Here is a 21,789-nt window from a genome sequence, read left to right on the forward strand (position 1 = left end):
TCAAACTAGAAGATCGAGGTGCTGAATCGATTTCCTTTCACTCAAATCAGACAATAAAATAATTTTCAAATATTTCCCCCTTTATTATTTTTGTACTTGTAAAAAATATGTATTTGTTGTGTTCAATGTTTTTTGCGGAAAATGGATACAGCAATAAAATATAACCTGTTCGCAATATTCAAATAGCATTCGAATTATATAGAATAATAAATATTAAAGCCACAACTTAATCGAGAAATTTCTCCTTCTTTTGGAGTTCGTTAAAAAATAATATTACATACTAAAATATAACTCAACATGAGGACACATGAAACCTGATAAAATACACTTTCATCCGTCAAAATTGCGCTAATGGCTACTCAGTGTTGGGGGATGTGTAATGCAGGAGTTATAGTTAGGTACAAGAATTAGATTTTCGTCCGCGAGATCATTATTATGCATCGAATTTAATGTGATATTTTGAATTATAAACAATTCGTTGGAAGCAATTAATACACAACAAACCTTTCATAATAAGAAGGGATATCAATTTGTAGTTTCAGTGCCACTAAAAATAGACTCGATTTGTAAGATTAATTACAAGTGATTTTAGATTTTTGCGTATACCTTTGGGAAAAACAATTTTGGCAAGGAACACCTTTACATATTTCATCTTTTTTTATTTCCAGTCAAAATTTGAATCTACGTTTTCTGTTGAATAAATGATGTATCTTTTTTCACATAGTCACCAGAGACATCAAAGATAGACATTTTTACGTATTTATTAGGTACGAACCCCTAAAAAAAGCCCTTAATCAAACAACTAACAATTAGTTATTGGAATTTAAAAGATAATAGTTACATAGGAAATTATTATACTAATTGCAAACATTTTTGATCGATAAGGGTCGGGGGAGGCTTTGGGATAGGGGGTAGGCACGTGTAAGCAATAACTAGGCAAAGCGTAGGTACCCGAAAAAAAAAACATGGACGGCCCAAATTTGAGCACGTGTATTATTCTGCTCTTGTAATAAGTAATTATAATATTCATGGTTATGTTTTTCGAGATTGAAAGTAATTATTTACTGGAATATTTTTTCTTATGTCCCATTTCACAAGATGATTACGTATAAAGTTTAGGAACATAATAAAATCTTCATAAACGTCAAAAGAGCATTTTGTAAAGAAGAAAAATATGAGTACGTAGTTTATATCTGATATTCTGTTAAACAATATATCTTCTAATTTTTGTATTTTTTGTAGCATTAGTCGAAATGATAAAGTGTATACGATGCAGCCATGTAATCAATGTGCGTACCTCACGCTGATAAGATAGCCATGCAAGAATGTCGTAAGCTTCGCGGTAATACAGGCTGTATAAAACATACGAAGTTTTATCACAGACAATTCTAATACATCACTATCTTAATTCAAAGAAACAGAAAATGATCATATATTTTAAGCATTGACCACTTCTGAAACATTTAATCAATATCTTTATTTGCTACTTTATTTAATTCAAGAAGTGTTTTGCTTCCAAAATGACTCGTGATAATAGCCACATTACGAAATAAAAGTTTGGACTGACCATGTATTTTATATGAAGTAAGAAAATATATGGCGTCCGTAGTCTGTACTTACCTACTAGTAGCAAAGTTTCTTAAATATGAAATTTCTTGGTCTATAATTTTCTATTAGTAGGAAACGTAGGAACGTGACGTCATATTCTTGGATGCACTTTTTTCCAGCGATGACGTGTTTTAGGAAATGTTTTTATAGATCGGTCGCGGTAGAGTTTTTGCTTTATTCAGTCACTGGAACACTGTTGCGCGCATTGTTACTTAGTTGGAACTTTTCTATTTGTATTTTTTTAAATTTTATAGTTTAAGGTAGTAAGTATTTAATAGATACTGTTAATTGCTTGTAAATATTAAATCACGTTTACTATTTATTTCTTTAAGAACACATTGAAAAGGTATCTCGTGAAACCAAATCAATTTCATGTTTAATATTTTATATTTGTGTATGTAAATGGTGTATGTAATAAAGAGTAACCGTAGGTATACAAAAATAAAATAAAGCCCTGCTTATCCTAATTCATAGTCCATACTATATTTTGGTATATCTCATACCAAAATATAGTGCGTGTTACGCACATCCCGTATCCTAATACTACACGATATCACAACTCACGTGTCCTTGTCAAACGACGCTGTGATAACGATACTAGTCGGCGCCCAATTTGTTTTTATTCTCTATGGCATTGCACATCATTAGATTAACATAACAATAGTTTTATTGGCTAAACAAAAAGGACTAAGTTATTCCCTTTCATTGCAAGCGAGTGAAGCTTATCTTCAGACTACTGTTCAAATTCGAGCACTTATTTTGCACTCTATTTCGGTGAAATTAAAACACGTAGGAAATGGTTACTTTCAAGTTTATTGTTTGGGTTTCAAGATAAACCAATTTACTGTATTTTTTTAGTTGTTATAAGTATTTACTCTTTCGCCGTAGAGTTCGGTTATATCGCGTTTCCGAGAGAATTCTTCAAAAGTCCGGGATAAAAACTATCTTATGTTCTTTTTCAAGGTCAACGGTTCAAAGGTTCCATCTCTGTACCAAATTTTATTAAAATCAGTTCAGTGGTTAAGACGTGAAAGCGTAATAGACAGACAGAGTTACTTTCGCACAAAGTCTTGTCAGATGCAAAAAAACCCTCAAGTATTATTATGTGTACATTATAATATAAGTTATGTAAACCAAATCCTTGCACTTATTTTTGATACACGTAATTAAAAAAATATATATAGGTTATGTTTCTCTACAAGACATCTGTCGAAGGGTTTCGGGAACAAGTAGTATAAAAATGCAGTGATTAGTTGCACAATGTTCCGATTATTTCCATTAGGTTTTGCTTATCTAATGCATGTGCATTATATGTTAAAAAAAGTTAGTGAACATTTCTTGTACGCATTTATGTTTCGTGCATGTCAATTGTGAAGAACAATTAATATAAACAAAAATATTTTGTTTCACATGTCCGAACCACAGGCTATTTAATAATGAAAAGGTAAGAATTTAATTAAGTGATAGAATATTGATGAAAAGATGAATGTAATGCAAAATGCATGATCCGATGGTCTGGACATGTGGCATTAATGTTATAGTGTGACCGTAGTTTATATAACGTAGACTAGAAATATGTAGATACTTTTCAATAACTGAAGTGCCTCCCTCAGTTACAAAATTTTATAAAATTTTGTGTCCAACCAATCCACCTTTAGATAAATCAAAACGCCGAGTTAAGACCTTTTGATTGATCCTTGAGATGACCATAAGATTGATGTGCAAACAAATTATTTGCTGTTGCTATAATCCAGTAGTGGTTCTGAGATATTTCTTTTCGAATAGACTTTGTATTCGTATGCCTTGAATAGTACGGCTTGTTGCATTTGATTACGAGTGGATGGACGCGGATATTCTTGGATAGTGGTTAGCTTGTTTTTTTATCTGTACTGCCGTAGGCTTCATGAAGGTGCGGTTACCTACGTTAGAAAAAAAACTGTGGCTGTCTGGAATATAGATGCGTAGAATTAGTAAATTAATCGTGGTCTGGAATATGTTTCTCGGGTTTAATTTCATCGTCATATTCAGAAAACAGAAAGTCCAACCAGGGTATCGGGTTGCTCAGGTAACAGGGTTGAGGAAGTTAGTTAGGCAAGTTTGCAGTCGCAAGTTCACCTCAACATAGCTAGGCTTATATCTATACCCGCCTACCAGAGTTTATAACGCACGAATGATAAACACATCACTGTATCCTTGGATCTTGGTAGCAGTGGCGCTTGCTGTCTTATCCGATTTCTACCGTTTGGCCCCGATTTTCCTAAGTTAATAATGTCAGAATATAATAGAAATCGAATCGCAATATGATCGCAATAGCAGTTTTAACCATATCGGGCATTCTGCTACTAATAAAAGACCAATCGTATTCCAACGTCATTGAATTGGTTTTCGATTGGTCTGCTATTTTGGTGATTTTGTTCTATACAGTAGTTTGTTCTACAATAATATTGCAATCGTAAATCATTTGCAGACCAAAGTGATTCATTATTGAATGACAGAAAAGGATAAAAACGTTTATTTAAAAGAAAAAAATAGCTGAATGCCACATACGCTTCAATCGTAATCGAGTCGGGATTGGATCTCAGTCGAATCGAATCGTATGTCGCTTAAGTAAAATTAGGAGAATCGGGCCCCTGTTCTTCCAACGACCACTCTACATAAAACAGAGTTTGATAAGGGCCTAAGTAAATGACTTTGGAAAGTGTTTTTAATGTGGAAACCGGCTATCATGGTACGGGCATGTGATGCGGAGGTAAGAGGACACAACAAAATGTCAGGAAGGTGACGAGCATTAAAATGGATGGATATAGTAGAAAGGGACGACCAAAGAAACCATGGATGGATTGTGTGGAAGTCGACATAGCTAGTATGTCACATTTGCACAATGCTATTAAACCAAAATGTATATATGTAGATAAAATATGTATTTTATTACCAACTGTTGACTGTTGAAATTTTACATTTTCCTACATTATTTTAAATACTTAATGAATTAAAGACCAAACTAGGCTCTTTAAATCGGCGACACAAGTTTGTCAATATTGAAAAAGGTTCGGCATGCATAATAATACTTAACAGATTCTTTGAACATGTATTAAGACAATATAAATCACTACACGTTCGCTTCTGTGTACGTAATGTCAATAGCCTGCAAAACATAATACATCGCCTAGATGTGCTCAAACTGGTCAATCTACGCGCCGCCTATTCTCACTCCACGCAGTGCGAGTGTGTGCGGTATGTGATCAAGAAAAATCTACGAATGCGGCAGTGAGGCGTCGCGTTTGCAGAATCGGCTGCATCACGAGGGCCCCGAGGGGCGCCGCTCTAGCCGTCTTTTTTCATTTTGCGTGCGTCTTTTTTTGGCAGCGCGCGTTAACCTTGGATTTTTTCATAGCGAAGCGCTGCACGTACGCGCGCAAGTTTCGGATAGTCGTAGAGCGTCCCCCACTCAGCGCGTCCGAATTTTCTGCATTCGGCCGGCGTGAAGAGTTTTCGGCGGTCGCATTCGCGAGCGAGGCTCCCCACGGCTAGGAGCGAAGCGCGCACCGACACATACGGGCTGCGAACGGAGCGGCGCGAGCGCAAACGCGCCATGCAATATGCGGAAGTAAGCGCGACTACGACCGAACGGTGCTAAACTAAACGAGTGTAACTCAAGTGTAGTGAACGCACATTCAGTGAAACAAACTATGGTATTTGTGCATAGCTCGATAGAGATCTAATGGTTTTCTAATTACGATACAAGGACTGTGGAATTTGCGACATGGAATCGAGGAAAGTATTGGCTTTATTTAGTAGGTATGTATGGTCTAGGATAACTACCTCCCGGCTCTTTTTAAGCAGGAGTTTGGGTGTAACCGGATCAGGAAGTAGCAATGGTGATACCGATAATATGCTGTTTACGTAGCTCAATTTGGGAGTCAACTGGCAGTTTTTAAAATAGGTATCACAATACGGAGTCATTGATAAATACGCGTTGACACCCCGCGGCATATGATAAATGTTAAGCGCGCGAGGAGGTACAGCAGTTTGCACCTTAAGTTGCTCGTGCATGAGAACGATTTTGCGCAGTTTCCAATCGTCACTGAATTTTGCATACACGTGCTGCCGTCTCGGGGCTATTGAACTTGATAATGAGACAACCGTATCTCCCACTTTTTGTTCGACGTTATTGCATCACTAATTCTTTCTGCGATCTCTGCTAACCGGTTCCCTTACATTTATCCGTAACTGAAGGTGGGTTATCTAAAATGATTCATGTGGTGCGTTAGGCCGCACATCATCCCAACTATCCGACTCGTTTCGGGGCTCTATCATGATTTTTAACGAGCCCGTCAAAATCCGGTTTTACTACATAAGTATAGGATTAATAATTAATGAGTGCGTATAAATCGCGCTCAAAAGTTGGCCCGGAACCGCTGTGAGGCGAAAACTGGTCGCGCAACGCATTAACATTTGCATAGAAACTGTCAAAGTGGCCTCGTGCGGCCGCCGTCCATGTACAAGCTATTAGCACCTAGACACCGGCCGCGGTCAACGTCAACTGATCGCCTTGTGTTTGCGCTTCTGCACATGTCTGTTCTTCTCGTCTATGCCATACCTTAAGTCAAACAACAAACCCTCTCAAAAATAAACCTTATGCCTTCAGGTATACAGCTTTGTTTTCCTATTCTTTACTATAGCAGTGGCGAATGATAAAAGTTGATGAGAGCCTCTCTGCTCCGTTGCTGAACTACGTTGCATTGATATTCTAAACACAAATTCTGGTTATCTTAGACTTTCATCTTCGTTAATGTTGCTACTATACCAACGTTTGCAGATCCAATTCCCATGTAAACATAACATTTTGTCCAGTTTTGTTCCGTTGTTCCTAGTTTGCAGTTATCTCTATCATCGCCATTGATTAAAAAATATTTTAATTGGATAATTATTTATTTTTCATTAGAAACTTAATTCAAACTTACAACTCCGAAACAATTTATCGTTTAGTACCTACCACCAAAAATAGATGCTTTCGTACAAAAATGTGAAAACATCTACCAGTGTTTTGTAAGGACCGACTATTTTATATCTGACCTACCTACTCTACCATGTACCTGTCTAGGCATCGCAATAATAACCCTTGATTAAAATACCTAGTTTTCTGCCTTTCTTGAGACTACCGGTAACTACTGTCTAACTTACTTTATGTGTCTTGTCGTCTCTCATTTGTTGATCCAATTGTTGTCACTTAATACTTTTTTTCCACATCACATCTGTTCAATACTCAGTTAATTTTTGGACCTCTAACCTGGTTTATCTTAATTCTTTCACCGCAATTCATCGCAGTTTCAGCTCAGAGTCTGTATAGAAGGATTGTATGTGTTAGATTAATAATAACTATTAAATCGTTGTGAAGGATCACTTGTTGTTTTTATAGCTTACATTAGGAATTCCAAAACAACATTTTACATTTAAAATACTATTGACTGTTGACAAGCGATGAAAAACACGATAAAGCTGCCATCTCAGTTATTCAGACTTTTTCTGTGCCTATGTAAATATTAGACATTCGCCTAGTTTAGTGTACAGCGTATTATGACACTCACAATTAACGTAACTTAATCTAATAAGCGTAATACAATTTTCAAATCGCTTCAGTAGTTTCAAAGATTACTTCCTAGATCCTCACAATCTTAACCCGGTGCTTATAATATTACTAAAGATTGAACTAGGTTTATTTTATTTTCTATAGTCTATTGATTTCTGACACTCGCGCGAATATTAGAAATTTAAGTAAAACTACTGGTTTACGCCATTACAGGTCAAAATCTAATCGTGATTAAATGACATCGATATTTCTTTAAGGTGTGTGTATGCATGCCACTCTTTGCAATGTTAGTTAAACTCACTTCTATTATATTAGGTATAAGTATAAATATCACTTCTGAGAACTACTTAACATACTTTTATTCTGAACGTCTTAAGAGTGAAGTTAGCAACATTATATGCCTAAATATGTGCCCGTGAAGGTCGCACAAATTTTATATTTGTCGCGGCACGACTAGGCACAACCAATAGGAAGAGTTTACTCATACAAACGCACTGAGAACACAGCTCGTGGTTCGATTATTCCTATTCATTGCTCAGGTACACTTCTGTCTTCTGTTTGTTTTGGATTAAACCATTCAAAAACAGAAACGTCGAGTGTTTTATTAATACGAGAAAAGAAGCTCGGTCAGAAGTAATGTATGAAACGGTCTGGAATTGTTATCTTGGCCAATTGTATTATACATAGTTGTTTGGTTATAAAATCCTTACTTATAGCTTCAATATAGTTAATTAGCTTGGTCACAAACTGATACCTACTACTTCTACTAGGTCATTCTAGCAGAAAAGCTTCGCTGAATTTAGAACTCTGTGTAAAGATTTGATTTAACTTTGCCGTTAGCCAAGATGTTTTTTTTGGTCTAGGTCTAGTAAGTTTGTAAACATTATTAGCATAAAATAACATATAGGTACCTCATTTTATGTCACTTATTTATCAATCTGGAAGCAATGCTTATAATACTGAATTTAAGGTTCCTAACTAAGTAGTTAATAACTTTCAGTGTCGTTACTGTTGTCGATTCGGGATTTTTGGCGATTGATTCGAAATGTATGCTATTTGTGAATTAGCTTTGTTATAACATGATTGAAGTCGAATACTTTATTATGAAGTATGAAGATTTAGGCACCAATTTATGTATTAGGGAATAGCTGATTAAGGATGACTGGGTAATTGCTTATGCAGTTAAATGGTTAGATAATCTCGTTTCTCGTGGAAAGACATAAAATATTAAGAAGTTGGAATGGTGCATGAGGTTTTACACCTTTGTAAACTGTGCAAGATCTTGGATCGCAACCTTCTATTTGCAATCCATAATAGCACAGCAATACACCTTGATAGTTAGGAGTTGTAATCCCTTCCTGTACATACAAAACTAAAGCTTTAGTTGATATGGTACGGATATATATAAAAATGGGATTCAAAGGTTATTTGTGACCCAAAAAGGTCCTAATAGTGACATAATCTCATTAAAAACAAAAAACATTTCAAGAACTCTTGATAAGCGCAACAGAAAAAATACATTATGAAATTAAAATTGAGTGTTAGTTCTACGCAACTGCTTAGAAACAATATCTGTAGACACGTGGTATCTTTGCAACGAAAGATAACCTCGAGCCCAACGCACAATGATAACAGTGATTAGTTAGAACTGAGTTACATTTTACAGTGCGTTGAAATTCAATATCAGTTCACGCACGATTTGTTGCTAAAAAAATTTTGCTCTAATAAAATTATCTCGAGCTCTCGAAATTTTCCTCTGATTGGTATTAAACTTTTGTTTATTTTTAATATAATAATTTCCAGTATTTGTCAGGTAAAGCAAGGATAGTTCTTCAAAACGCAAGCTCTTTTAACCCCGAAACGAAACTAGTCAAGCAGCTCCGAAGTGTTTACATGAGTAAACAATCATAAACCTCGAGATGCTTAATTGATTTTTGATTTGTTTGAAATCAGATCAACCGCACGACGACTTCATCATACTTGTTCATTTCATTTTTCAACTAGTTTGTTTTGCTTCCAGTTCTTATATGTATGTTTAGCTAAGAGTACTCGCACACTGCAAACTTTTAGTACGCCGATTGTTTGTTTGGGCTCACAAAACGCATTTCCAAATAGTACGCACATTACACAGATAGGGTATATAAAAGAAAATTGCCAACCATCGGTTCAACTGTCGACCAACTTTTAGTTTGCAGCGTGCAGGTATCTACTCTAATAGTTGGCAATGAATTTAAGTAGTCAGTACATATCAGGAATTATTAACATGGGAAATTGCTGCCGTTTGGAAATGGATGACCCGAGAAAGATTTGAATAAAATTGAAATCAATGACATAACAGCACCGGGGTAGAATATAGCTATGATAGAAAATTTGCGTTGGAACTTATAAACCCTTAATATCTTTACGTTAAAAAAATGGTAACCAAAATTTACTTAGGAACACGAAACACATATTTGATGTGATAGAATATTTAAACGCTTATTAAGGACCACCCACTGATTTTCTAATAATGTACCAAATATTATTTTCATTTCCGAACGGCCTTGTCTAGGTTAGGTCCCGGAGAGGTGGGAGGGTGTAAAGGGGGGGACCAAGGACACCCTTCGAGGTCCTTTGGGGCGCGACGCTTACGTAACGTAGCAACCAAGGCCGTTGCGTTAGTGCGCGTGCAATATGTACTATGAGTACGTGATGTCTGTGTGCGTGAATGAATTCCCAATATTTATAAACTAATCCAAATCCCTAAGCCTTAACTGACTTAAGAGTGTAATTTTTTCAACAAAGAACTCTTCAGAAACATTCCAATTTATTCTAGTGAATTGACCAAAGTGCGCGGAAGTGGGACTACAGTGTAATATTTTTAATTAGGTTTCACCCAAGATAGACATTAACCCTAATGTGTAAAATGTTATGAACACATACAAATTATGTTCGCGTTTTGGATAGGCACGATTACAGTTGATCATTTTGCTGATGCACTTGTAAAAAGATAGTATCCGTTGATTCATATAAAGGTTTTTCCAGATACGTAATTATGAATGGATACAATCTTTGTATTATGTCAACAGACTTATATTTAAACTGTACAGTGGGTTGCCAAATTATTAGGGACACTTACGTTTTTTGTCGATTTCTCACGTTGGATGCACTTGACTGCAGTTTTGAGTGGTGTAGGTGTTACAAAAATGTTTTATTTATGTTTGCCTGTTCTTTACTCTTTATATTATAAGTGGTTTTTGAGATTTCGATGGTTGGATTATTTTCTAAAATTTTTTAAATTAAGTGAGTGCTACAGTTTGCTGGAGACGTGTGCTAGTGAAAGACGAATTTACAATTTTAAACAAAAAATATTTCAGTATTAGTGCCTGAAAATTATTTTAAATGTAAGTATTACTATTTAATATTCATGAAATTTCATTTTACGTGCACATATTGCAATATTTTTATTTTTTTCATATTTTTTTTGCCTTTCAGCATGGGTAGAGGTTGTGATTTGACTCCAAAAAAGAAAAGCGAAATTAAAACGCTTCTGCAACACACCAAGCACTCTCAAAGACAGATAGCAGATATCGCTGGTGTTTCTAAGTCAGCAGTCAACAAAATAAAAATTTCTTTGGACCTGGATCAGCCAATAACACCCCAAAGAAAAGGTCATTGCGGAAGAAAACGCATTACAACTCCACGTACTGACCGGAAAATACGCGATATCTGTTTAGATAACAGGAAAAAAAGTGCTGGATTATTAACCCAGATGGTTCAGGAGTCTGGAATAATGATATCCAAGAGAACTGTGCAGCGTAGGTTAGCAGAGGAAGGCCTGACAGGACATCGTCCCGCTAAGAAACCCAGGCTGACAGAGGCCATGAAAAAGAAGCGTCTAGCCTGGGCTCGTGAGCACCGGCATAAGACAATCGAGGACTGGAGTAAGGTCAGATAGGGTCCATATTTATAGTTGACTAAATTAAGAACGCATAAACAAAAAATATAAACAACTTAAATTTTTTTTTCAGGTGTGTTTCTCAGATGAGTCATCCTTTGAGATTTTAGCCGACAAGAGCAGCTTTGTGCGACGACGCCCAGGTGAAAAATACCACCCTGACTGCATTGTTGAGAGGGTAAAACACCCAGTTAAGGTAATGGTGTGGTCTGTCATAAGTGCCAAAGGGGTTGGGCGCCTCTACATCGTCCAGGGAACCATGAAACAAGACCAGTACAAGCAAGTTTTACAAACTCGCCTGTTGCCCACACTTGAAGAATGGTTTCCAGACGGTGAAGAATTCATGTTTATGCACGATTCAGCACCATGCCATAAAGCCAGGAGCATAACCAAGTTCCTGGCAGACCACAACATCCCAGTACTGCCTTGGCCTGGAAATTCACCTGACATGAACCCCATAGAAAATCTATGGGAGATCACCAAGGCTGAAATAGCCAAGGAGACCATAACCACCAAGGTTAGACTGATCGAAAAGCTTATTAATGTGTGGCACCATAACCCAAAAATAAAAGAAAGTGCAAAAAACTGCATAGAAAGTATGCCCAGGCGTATAGCAGCAGTCATTGAGGCGAAAGGCAACGTCACAAAATATTAACAAATTTTTCTGCATGTACATTTATTTATTTATAAATTTTTATTTTTGTTATTTTATTCTTAAATATTTTTTATATCATTCTTAAATAGTTGTGTTATCATATTAAAGCTTTTACTATGTCAAAAAGTGTGTTTTTATAATTAATTTAAACCAAATACTTTACCAATACCGTGTATTTGTAACTGTCCCTAATAATTTGGCAACCCACTGTAGTTGCTGTAAGGTTTTTCCTTTTACTTTGCTCCAACGATAGAAAGTGCTGTAAGTATGTATGTATTGTTGTTAGGCTTATTTTTTTGAGAAAACTGGTACCTGTGTTATGGTTTAATACGATTTTAAAAGTCATAATAATATACTAGCTGACTATTCTGGATTGTTACCCTACACAAGATGGCGGCAAACTTTACCTTCAAATCGGGCAACCTATTAACTAGCCTTTAACACGATTTGCCTTAAACCAATTATCTAAATGTCTACCGATACTAGTGATATAATATCTTACGCACGATACATCACAAAGTAATTGATCATGAATTTAATATAAAGTTCACCATGATTGTTTCTGCTATTGTGTTCTCTCAGAAACAAGTGACAATCGACCCTAATTTTTAAATTGTTAGGACGAAAATTGACTCGAGTTTTGGTAGCCGTACAAATCTTTTGTTAATATAGTGAGGATTGAGTCATCAAATGAGTTTAAGCACTGAATACTTAATACGTAATTAATTATTTTACTAACGAATAATAACAATTGTTGTTAAAAATTCAGAAATATTGATTATTGTGTTTATAGATATCTTAAATCTAATCAAATTATAGATATCACGCAAAAAAAATCCCGAATGCTCCATGTATTAGAAAATTGTAGCTAGCAAAGAAAGTATTGAAGCTTTGACAAAAATAGATAAATTAAATAATAAAGTAATATCACTGAATTAGTTTGGAGTGAAGAAGGAAAAGGTAAGCCAAATATTGGTTCAGGAAAGTATTGATTTATTTTATAGTCATTGCTCTGAATTCAACTGTGGCCTTGCAAGTTTTTTGTAGACAACCGGTCTCGGTTCTAAATAAAAGTTAGCTCATTGACTATTTGAGTCAATAAAACACATAAGTATGAAATATCGGCGTGCTGCGTTTGCACATACACAACGGAATTAAATTTGATAAAATGGTTATTATATTGCTCTTCGACTTGACTGTGGTATGTCTTTAGTTTTTTATTGTGCAACCATGTACAGTATCGTTCATATGCCCTTTTGACCGAGAACATAAATTTGTCGTTATAAGTCATCAAATCTCTGTTGGAAGCTTTCAGATTTCCCTTCAAACAACAAAAGAGTATTAGACTTTGCCCGCTGCAATCCGAGATATATATATACTTAGACAATAAAGAAATACATTTATATAAAAGAATAGATATTCGGCTCTGCGGTCTTTTAGGCCTGTGTACCTAACTATACCTACATGTCCTTCATATCTATGATGAATACTAATATATTTTTTAACAAAGTCAAAAATAAAAAGAAAAAAAAAAAAAAAAACGCTACATTAACGTTACATTGCTATTTTCTTTCATTTTCACAACTTTAAATTTCTGACATTACACAGGTGTTTCAAAATGATCAATAAACTGCCTTTAGCAGATTGTTCACTTGGCCTTGCATGATTGCGCTGACGTCATCAATATACAAAACAATAAGATGTACTTATGTACATAATGTGTTTAAGAAATATTTGTTAAACTATGTTTTTGTGTTGCATTGGCCATGTTGAGTCATGAATAAATTAAAAGTCACACTGAAATTAGCTTTCAGTATTTTCAAGAACATGCAAAGACCTACGACATACAAACAAAAAGGAAACAATTAGTCTATCATTCTCAACTTCAATAATTGAAAGGAATGTAAAGATGTTTTAATTAAACATTTAGCGTTAATTTTATTTACATTTAATTAAGTGCCATAAAGTTGTGCCTCGGGCTTACGATGTAATAAGTTGATTAAGACTTGTGTCCAACTTACACAAGATGTAGATATGTTTCAAATTACTAAGCATCGCATCGTCATTAATAATAGTTGTTTTCTAGAGTTCCATTTAAATTGAAGCGAAATCAATTACTTTACAAGTAACAGATTTTAAAAATGCACCGAGAGACGCACATATATAACAAGCTTAATTAATTGCATTATTAAAAAAGATAAATAATTATATGGGCAAATGCATATTTATGAATAAACAAATGTTATCAACTCCAATATTTGCAGTGCTTGATAATCATCATTTCCTTTTTATCGTCCAAATGATATTTTACTATACATAGGTAATCTTTTACACGTGTAACCGTAATCAGGTTCTCATATTTATTAAGTATTTATATTAATTAGTCATACATATCAAACTGACTTAGGGACCTCAAGTTTTAGGTATTGTCTTTCACTTAGTAAAGTACATTTATAGTTTTGTAAACTTTTAAATTTATAGAACTATAAATATACCTATACCATTGTATAGTGTCGACGTTAAAAATCTAATAATAACACCGTTATACATTCTGTTGATCAACTATGAACAAGGAAAATCATAGATTTTGGCTCTAGCGGCGTGAGCGTTGTTGTACATGTTTTAAATGTAATACCTAATTAGTGGTGTACCTAAATAACCGTTACCGTTAAATTACGATAGTCATGTCACCTCAGTAGTTTATCAAAGTATAAAACATCCTTATATCTAATTATAGAAATTGTACACCAAAATGTTCATATTCCCATCGTGTGGATCATAATTAGCAGTATATAACTATAAATAATCAATGAAATACTGCTATTTTACGACATCAGCAATTAATAGGTTAATAACTTTTTTATGACAGTCTTACAGCTATAATTATCACATTATTACTTCATAACTTTGCCTACTAATAATCTCAATACATACCGAATCACCCTAAAGTAATCATGCCTATTTAAAAAAAAATACATGCATGAACACTTTTTCACGTTAATTTGACCTGGGATTGAATAGCCACATGAGTACAAAATGCACGTGCAATATTTGACCAACACAGGACCACAGATTGCTAAAGAAATCTTGATGCTCCTAAGCATAACCCTAATGTAGGTTCTAACCAATGTAAACGTATCTTTTTACACCTGCTTGAATAAAGCCCAAAATCGCATAACACAATTTAACAATTGCGTTGTCAACAAACTTTTGTCGGAACAAAAAATTGCCTTGCACATTCTAATTATCATTTTGTGGTAACAATAAGTAATTTAACCTGTGTGGGACAGTCTGAGGACTGGTTTTCCAGCTGGTTTCGGACATGAAATCGGGTCAAGGATTATATCCTTCACAAAAGGGACCGAGGTCCGGTTGTTGCATTAGTTTGGCCACCCTACACGGAACTTGATGGACTTCGTATTATTATTTAAAAAATAATTTTATGCGGAATTGTTGTGGGGTATACAGAGTGATCTGCTGAATTAGAAAATACAAGAAAGGAATATCATTCTCTGAAGGAACACTGTCAAAAGAATTGCTACCGGGGAGGGGTCAAGACTTAAAATCTTAACCCGTTAGCGAATCGCCGTGTATGTTTCTAAACTCGTTTTAATTGAAACATTGATTTTGTTATGACTTTACTATTATTTGGTTTTACTAATAAATTGATTTATTTCTATAAGTTAATAGCTGTGCAGAATTTCAATTACGATATTTCGAGTTAGCCAGAAGAATTTCCTAGATGTTCTCATTTATCACACTAAATAATAATTACCCTTTGTTCAATGCATATTAAATTAACAGATTTTTACATAGGCATAACGAGTTGGTTATTTTATAGTTACATCATAACAGTAATAAGACAAATATAATTAAGTTATAAGATATCTACAAATCAAATGATCTAATTCTAAAAATTATGCAATTCTACGAAAGTTGTCATCCATGAATGGCTGTAATAACTGAACAAGTTTAGCTACGTAATTTTTATAGCTTTCGGTACTTTTAATGGCTTATATTTGATTAATGACAAGACAATTTCCTTTAGTTTATCAGCGTTGGGCAACACGAAGGTACTTATTGCCATTTAATACTAAGACATAAATTTTGAGAAGTACTTGGTTGCGCGATGATTTATTGTCGCCCTTAACCGTTTCGACATTTGTGAGACTTGAATTACACCTGGAATTCGGTACGTGTCTCTGTAATTTCTAAAAAATCAAGCAGTACTGATTAAATCCGTAAAATTGACAAAATACTAACGAGAAAGACTAAAAGTGTTTCCTGAATAAAGACACTCAACACTTCTTGTGTTAAGTGATTTTATCAGTTAATAAATTAAGACGGATATTTATTAATTTTTAATTATTCAGTGATAATTTTTCTAAGAACAAGCTTTTAAACCATAGTTGGTGGTTCTTTGAGATTATGTTTGGAATTAGTTTGTGGTAGGCGTCTTACAAACTCTCAGGCGCTATGCCGATTTATGTTTAACAACGAGACGGCAAGCGATTGAATTTAGATCCGTTAATGTATATCGGTAGTTGGTAATTATGCAAACGGTCTGTAATTTTGTTTTGGTTGATAGATCTGAGTTAACGATGGTGTAGCTTGTATGTTTTATTAATTGCGTATTAAACTTAACAAGTTTCGAATAATTTGCAAAGAAACGCCGGCAACAAACGTCGTAACTTATTCGGAACTTTTCCAAAACCAGTTAGAACTTCCTTTTGTGATTCTACCCTCCGCTTTTCTGCTTGCATCTGATATGATAATTCGACACATACCCAGACAATGATATTTTTTTTATTGTTTTCAAAGATAACGTGCCGCATATAATTTTCATGCCAGTTTCCCTTTTTATTACCACAAGTTACTGCTCGAAGCATACTCGACGTATTTATACAATAACTCTTGGTAGAAAGAAACAGAGACCTTTGATTAATTTTATAATTATGCAATAAGTGACAACAACAAGTTAAACTTAAAAAACATTACCGTTTGAAACCGTGACGTAAATTACAACATCAAAGATTAATTGCAAACATGATAAAAGTGAAGATTATTCAAATAGTCACACTATCTTTTGCATATAATTACATTTTTCTGGGTATGTTTAAAGTTAATAATTACGCTTGTCAAATAAACTAATTAGCGATTACTATGATCCCGTGGTACCGTTATATAAGAGAAAGGCTCTGCTTTCGAACTGCAGTGAGTGAAAGGCTTATTTCATAATGCACGCACTGGTTCGTACGCATATGCAGGAAGAGCTGCGCACGAGTTGATGATTATCTTGCTTTGTACGAAATTTTGGTAATAGGTATTGTCTTACCCATTTTTTTAAAGAATTATTTTATTTTTATGTTCAATATGATGATGATGTCCTCCTAGCCGATTATCGGCTACGGCGGCTGTTCTCATTTAAGGAGATCAGCCAATTGCGCAGGACATATTATAGTGCACAAGCATTTGCGCAGACACAGGTGCACTCCCTATTCCTTCACTCTCATAACCCGATGGGACGGCAAATCCGACACGACCGGAGAGAGATCAGGCGCAGGACCGACATTTACGTGCTCTCCGATGCACGGGTGTATCAATCACCAAATTCCAGGCTCCGGGCTGCCTTGTGAAAGTCTTCTAAAACCCACAAAGCGATTTCGGCCCGACTCGGGAATCGAACCCGAGACCTCGTGCTCAGCAGCCGCACTTGCGACAGCTAGACCAACGAGGCAGTTTTAATGTTCAATATACTTGTAAAATGAGAAACTAATATTTTTATTGAAATAATAAAATTATTATGTATTTTTTTCTATATATTTTGTATTTTTTTGTCGCTGAACGGTGTTTAATTTTATTGTTATAAAAAACATAAATTAGAAAATAAAACTAGCTTTTTAGAAGGCATATATTGATGCTTAGTTGTGTAACTCCGCAAGATGAAGTTTTAAAGCGTCATAGGCGTGTCTGCTACGATTTTAGAGGCGCTGCGTTTCGCCTTGCGCGTACGCATTGCAACGCGTGTCATGCAACTTTCTATTTTGACGGGCCTCGCGACCCGCGGACAACGCGTTTTGTGCCGAAAAAAAAGTTGCATTAGAAAGTTTTTTTGTTTGCAATGCAAAGTGACTCGGGCTTTGTGTTGAATATTTTACTAATCGTATCCGTTATCGACGTTGTATTGATCATTAGCTAGTGAACGCATGCAGCGTTGAAATATTTTACATGCAGCCTCATTGGAAATGCCGTGGGCTTCATTTATAAAGGCGACAAAATATAAATTAACAGTTACCTCTAAAAAAGTTCTATTGCTCATGGGATGCGCAATAAGCATTTGGTCTAAGGAACAGAAAAAATAACTTCATCATCATCATCATCATCTCAGCTATAGGACGTCCACTGCTGAACATAGGCCTCACCCTTTGATCTCCACAGATACCTGTTGGAGGTGACCTGCATCCAGGTATATAAAAAATAACTTACGAACATAATTATATCGAGATTTACTTAGTTACGTTCAGATTTTATGGATATTAATTAGCACAGCATTACCATATTTCCAAAACCAATGAAAGCGTTAAAAAGTGACTTTTTTGCGAATACTATCGTACTTATACTTCGCTATCAATCAATTCCAAACATTAAAATGTGCTGACCTCCTTTTAATATCTTACAAACTGTTTCCATCACCTGCTTAAATTAAAATTAATTTGATACCCACCCAAAATAAACATTCAAACATGCAGTTCATCATTGCATCTAGTTGTCGTGTGGGAATTTAGAAAACCCGTTCTCATAGTGCGTCCGATTTCGACACCGGCTTGCGTAACACCGCCGTGCGTTAGGAATCCGAGGGCTGGGTCCACACGCGCGAAAGCCGCACCTTGCGATGCAAGCGCGCACCTTTCTTTGCTGCAAGTAGAATCGTACAATCGTCACTAACTATGCAATCTCAATATAAATTACGGAATCCGCGTCTCCGAATGTTACAATAGTACTATAAAATTCATTCCCTTCTTGTTTTGATGGCGCCGCCGCCGCTTGCAATACCAGCACGTGTTCAGTATAATTTTATTTAAATGGTGTTTTGGATTTCCGGGCCCCCCTTTTAGGGAAGCTATTACTCATTATCTGACCATTAGTCATGGATCGATTTATGTCGGAAGAAACTCATTGTTCTGCATTTGAATTTTCGCCTATTGATTTCCTAATTTGCATGTGCTGCAAATTTTTGGAAGAACTTTTTTTATTCGTGAAGTTTTTGATTACATAGAAACTTATATCAACAAGACATGAAACCATTCAGTCACAGAAATGACATAGTTCGTATACTCCTCTCCCAGGCAAAACTTGCCTGTACAAATTATAAACAAAAACAAATTTATAGTTAAGTTTTAGAATAATATATTTGAATAGTATTCAGGCTGTTGCGATCCTGTGTTCTTCGAAAGCATAAAGTCCCGTTCGTTCGGTCGCATAAAACGCATGCTGATTGTGGTGTCGACGTCGTGGTCCACCAGTGTGCCACAAGCTTTATAACTAAATGCATTTTCTACTGTCGTCGTTCAACTCGGTTGACCTAGAAAGCTGGGCGGTGTATGAGGAAGTTTTTAAGAGCCGTAATTGTATTTCTTGCTAGATATTCATGAGACTGTAAGGCAAAAAAGTTGGTAAAGAATAATAAATAAAAAGCCTGTAACATGTTGATAAAACTCCCCAAATATACATATTTATGTGTAATTCGGCGATTGATATGGGTAGTTCGATTTTTTATCGTTCTACCATAAGGTACAACGCACGTGCTTCATCTTGTGTAGTACATCTTTCACTATGAAACAGATATCTTCGAAAAGTAAATTAACTCCACAAACTCCACCTACTGCGTTTAGAAACATCTAGCCTTTAAGGAATAGCACCTAATTTATACTACACGACATTCGAATAATATCATTTCGTAGCAACTCGTAGCAAATTTCAGTACAGTTCTCAGCGATTATATGTGGCTATAGTTGTATAGGTGAGGGGGAAGGGCGAGAGACGAAGGGCGGTGGGAACACACTGCAATAGTTACGAGCTGTTCGATGCAGGCCTTTGTTTAAGCACCGTTAGGGGCCCGGGCATTGCACAGAGTAACAATACAGTTGTTCCAATTTTGATTTTAAAGTGATTACGTGAATCAATCCATCTACATAATATGCAGTCAAAGCTTCTTCTTCGAAAGTCTGACTTACAATTAAAGGGTTTGCCGCTTATATGAACCCCACATACCTATTAAACTAAGGCAGCTAACCTGCACCATATTAAAATAGCGTACCTATAATAAAATCGTGTGATCTTGATCGTAAATCATTATCTTATTGAGGTAGGTATATAAACTGTTTAAAAATAGGTCGAGTTACAGAGCTATAAATTAAAGTAGATCAATCCATTGTTAAGACACACTAAGGTATGATAGTTTTGTTTTAGATACATGTACTTGTTGCACGAAATGACTTATTAGTGACAAAATAGTCACCAAAACATTTAAAAAAGCTATTATGATACTGATGTGACTCGATTTCAATTACTCTGTGGCGCGGCTGCAGAGTGACCGCTGCGTCAGTTTGCGCAACTCGGTGCAGCCGCCCCCCGCGCACCTCTCTCGCCTCGCCGCTAGTACGCTTGCGCGTGTGCTGCATGCCGGAACCGGGTCGCAGCCGAAATTCCATTTGGCCAGCCTATCCAGGCCTACCCCTCGCCGCACGAACGCTACAAATTGCCCCTAAAAGGGGACGCTAATAGAGTCATCGTGGTTCAAAGTTAACTGGCTCAGCGTACTGCACGCATGCAAATATACAGTTAGGCTGTAACAGAGCTGATGGGAATCGAATCGATAACGTATTGACTGTCGGTGCAGTGTGCGTACCTTTGTTAGACGGTCGTTATAACCTGCTCCGGACTCTCCGGTAAAGAGTGCGGGAGTGCGTTATTCGCGAAGGTGACTGAATCGGACTTTGTTAAGTAAACGGATTACGGTTCGGTGACTACCTAATTATGCTAATGTAAAACACGGCATTGTTCATTCCGCTGAAGTAGGAAACGAAACTTATAAAGTCTCAACGACCATAGTGTGCGACGTTAATATCAGGTCACAGACTTCTAAAACTAGGAAATTAAAATCCATCAAGCTGGAACATTTACTCTTCTATCATAAAAAATACAAGAAGACGCCGAAGAAAGAGAAGATGAATAAAAAACCCAAGAAAACAAGGTACCTACCTGCTGAATGACAAATTAGTGTCAGATAGATTTGACGTAACATATCGTGTAGCTTACTTGTCAAAAGATTAAGTAGCAATGAACAGAATTTCGAGATTTCTATAACCTTCGTTGTGTGTTGCCAAAATGTGGGTAGTCTTTCTTTTTTTCACTATGTAATTTTTTACCGTGTTATGATTTCATTGTGCAATTTGTGATCTTAGTTCCTTGCACTTCCTCAGTCTTCTTAATGTATGCCCCGTAAACAAATAAATGTTTTCCTTCGTATCAATTGGCTTTTGTTTTTATTATTGGATATTTTAAATCGTCTTCTGGTACGGGACAATGGGAACACACTGGATAGATGACACTTTCATTTATTTATAATTAAATAAATTTAAGTAAGCATAAATATTTTAAGTACTTATATCTTTATTTTCAATCCTATGCTTTCCATGTATATGACGTGTTTATCCAGTTATTTTGCGAGGGTTATTTGGCAATTAACTTATCTCCATAAAATTATTAAATAAATCCTTATCGTCTGAAAGGGTAGTTTCGCCACGTTTTAATACATTTAAATATTCAATATTACATCTTTTGGGCTCGTATTAATAACTGTGTCGGAAGAACCCTTTAGGATGTTAGCCTCTTAGTAGTTAAATGAGCCACATTCTTAGTCGGTGGCAGTTTCATCTCTCAATATATTTTCAAATCTTTTTTTCATTTCTCTAACAACATTTTAGTTGTAAAATGGAT

The 21,789-nt window shown here is 35.6% G+C and overlaps 1 protein-coding gene across 6 annotated transcripts in view; it reads left to right on the plus strand.

Annotated features, from left to right (window-relative positions):
- Chinmo (Chronologically inappropriate morphogenesis) overlaps positions 1 to 21,789 on the plus strand; it is a 93,201-nt gene that overhangs the window by 45,182 nt on the left and 26,230 nt on the right. The window contains exon 1 of one of the 6 annotated variants that reach the window (XM_064035010.1): positions 3,037 to 3,052. The exons of 3 other annotated variants lie outside the window; for them this stretch is intronic. In XM_064035010.1, the coding sequence (XP_063891080.1) occupies positions 3,045 to 3,052 (8 nt within the window). In that variant the 5' untranslated portion in view covers positions 3,037 to 3,044. Of the gene's footprint in view, positions 1 to 3,036; positions 3,053 to 4,904; positions 5,407 to 20,666; positions 21,044 to 21,789 lie in introns of those variants that run through there. 2 more of the 6 variants (XM_064035009.1, XM_021341313.3) reach the window with 2 other exon arrangements.

The sequence above is a fragment of the Helicoverpa armigera genome, chromosome 6 (assembly GCF_030705265.1).
Source record: "Helicoverpa armigera isolate CAAS_96S chromosome 6, ASM3070526v1, whole genome shotgun sequence".
NCBI lineage: Eukaryota > Metazoa > Arthropoda > Insecta > Lepidoptera > Noctuidae > Helicoverpa > Helicoverpa armigera.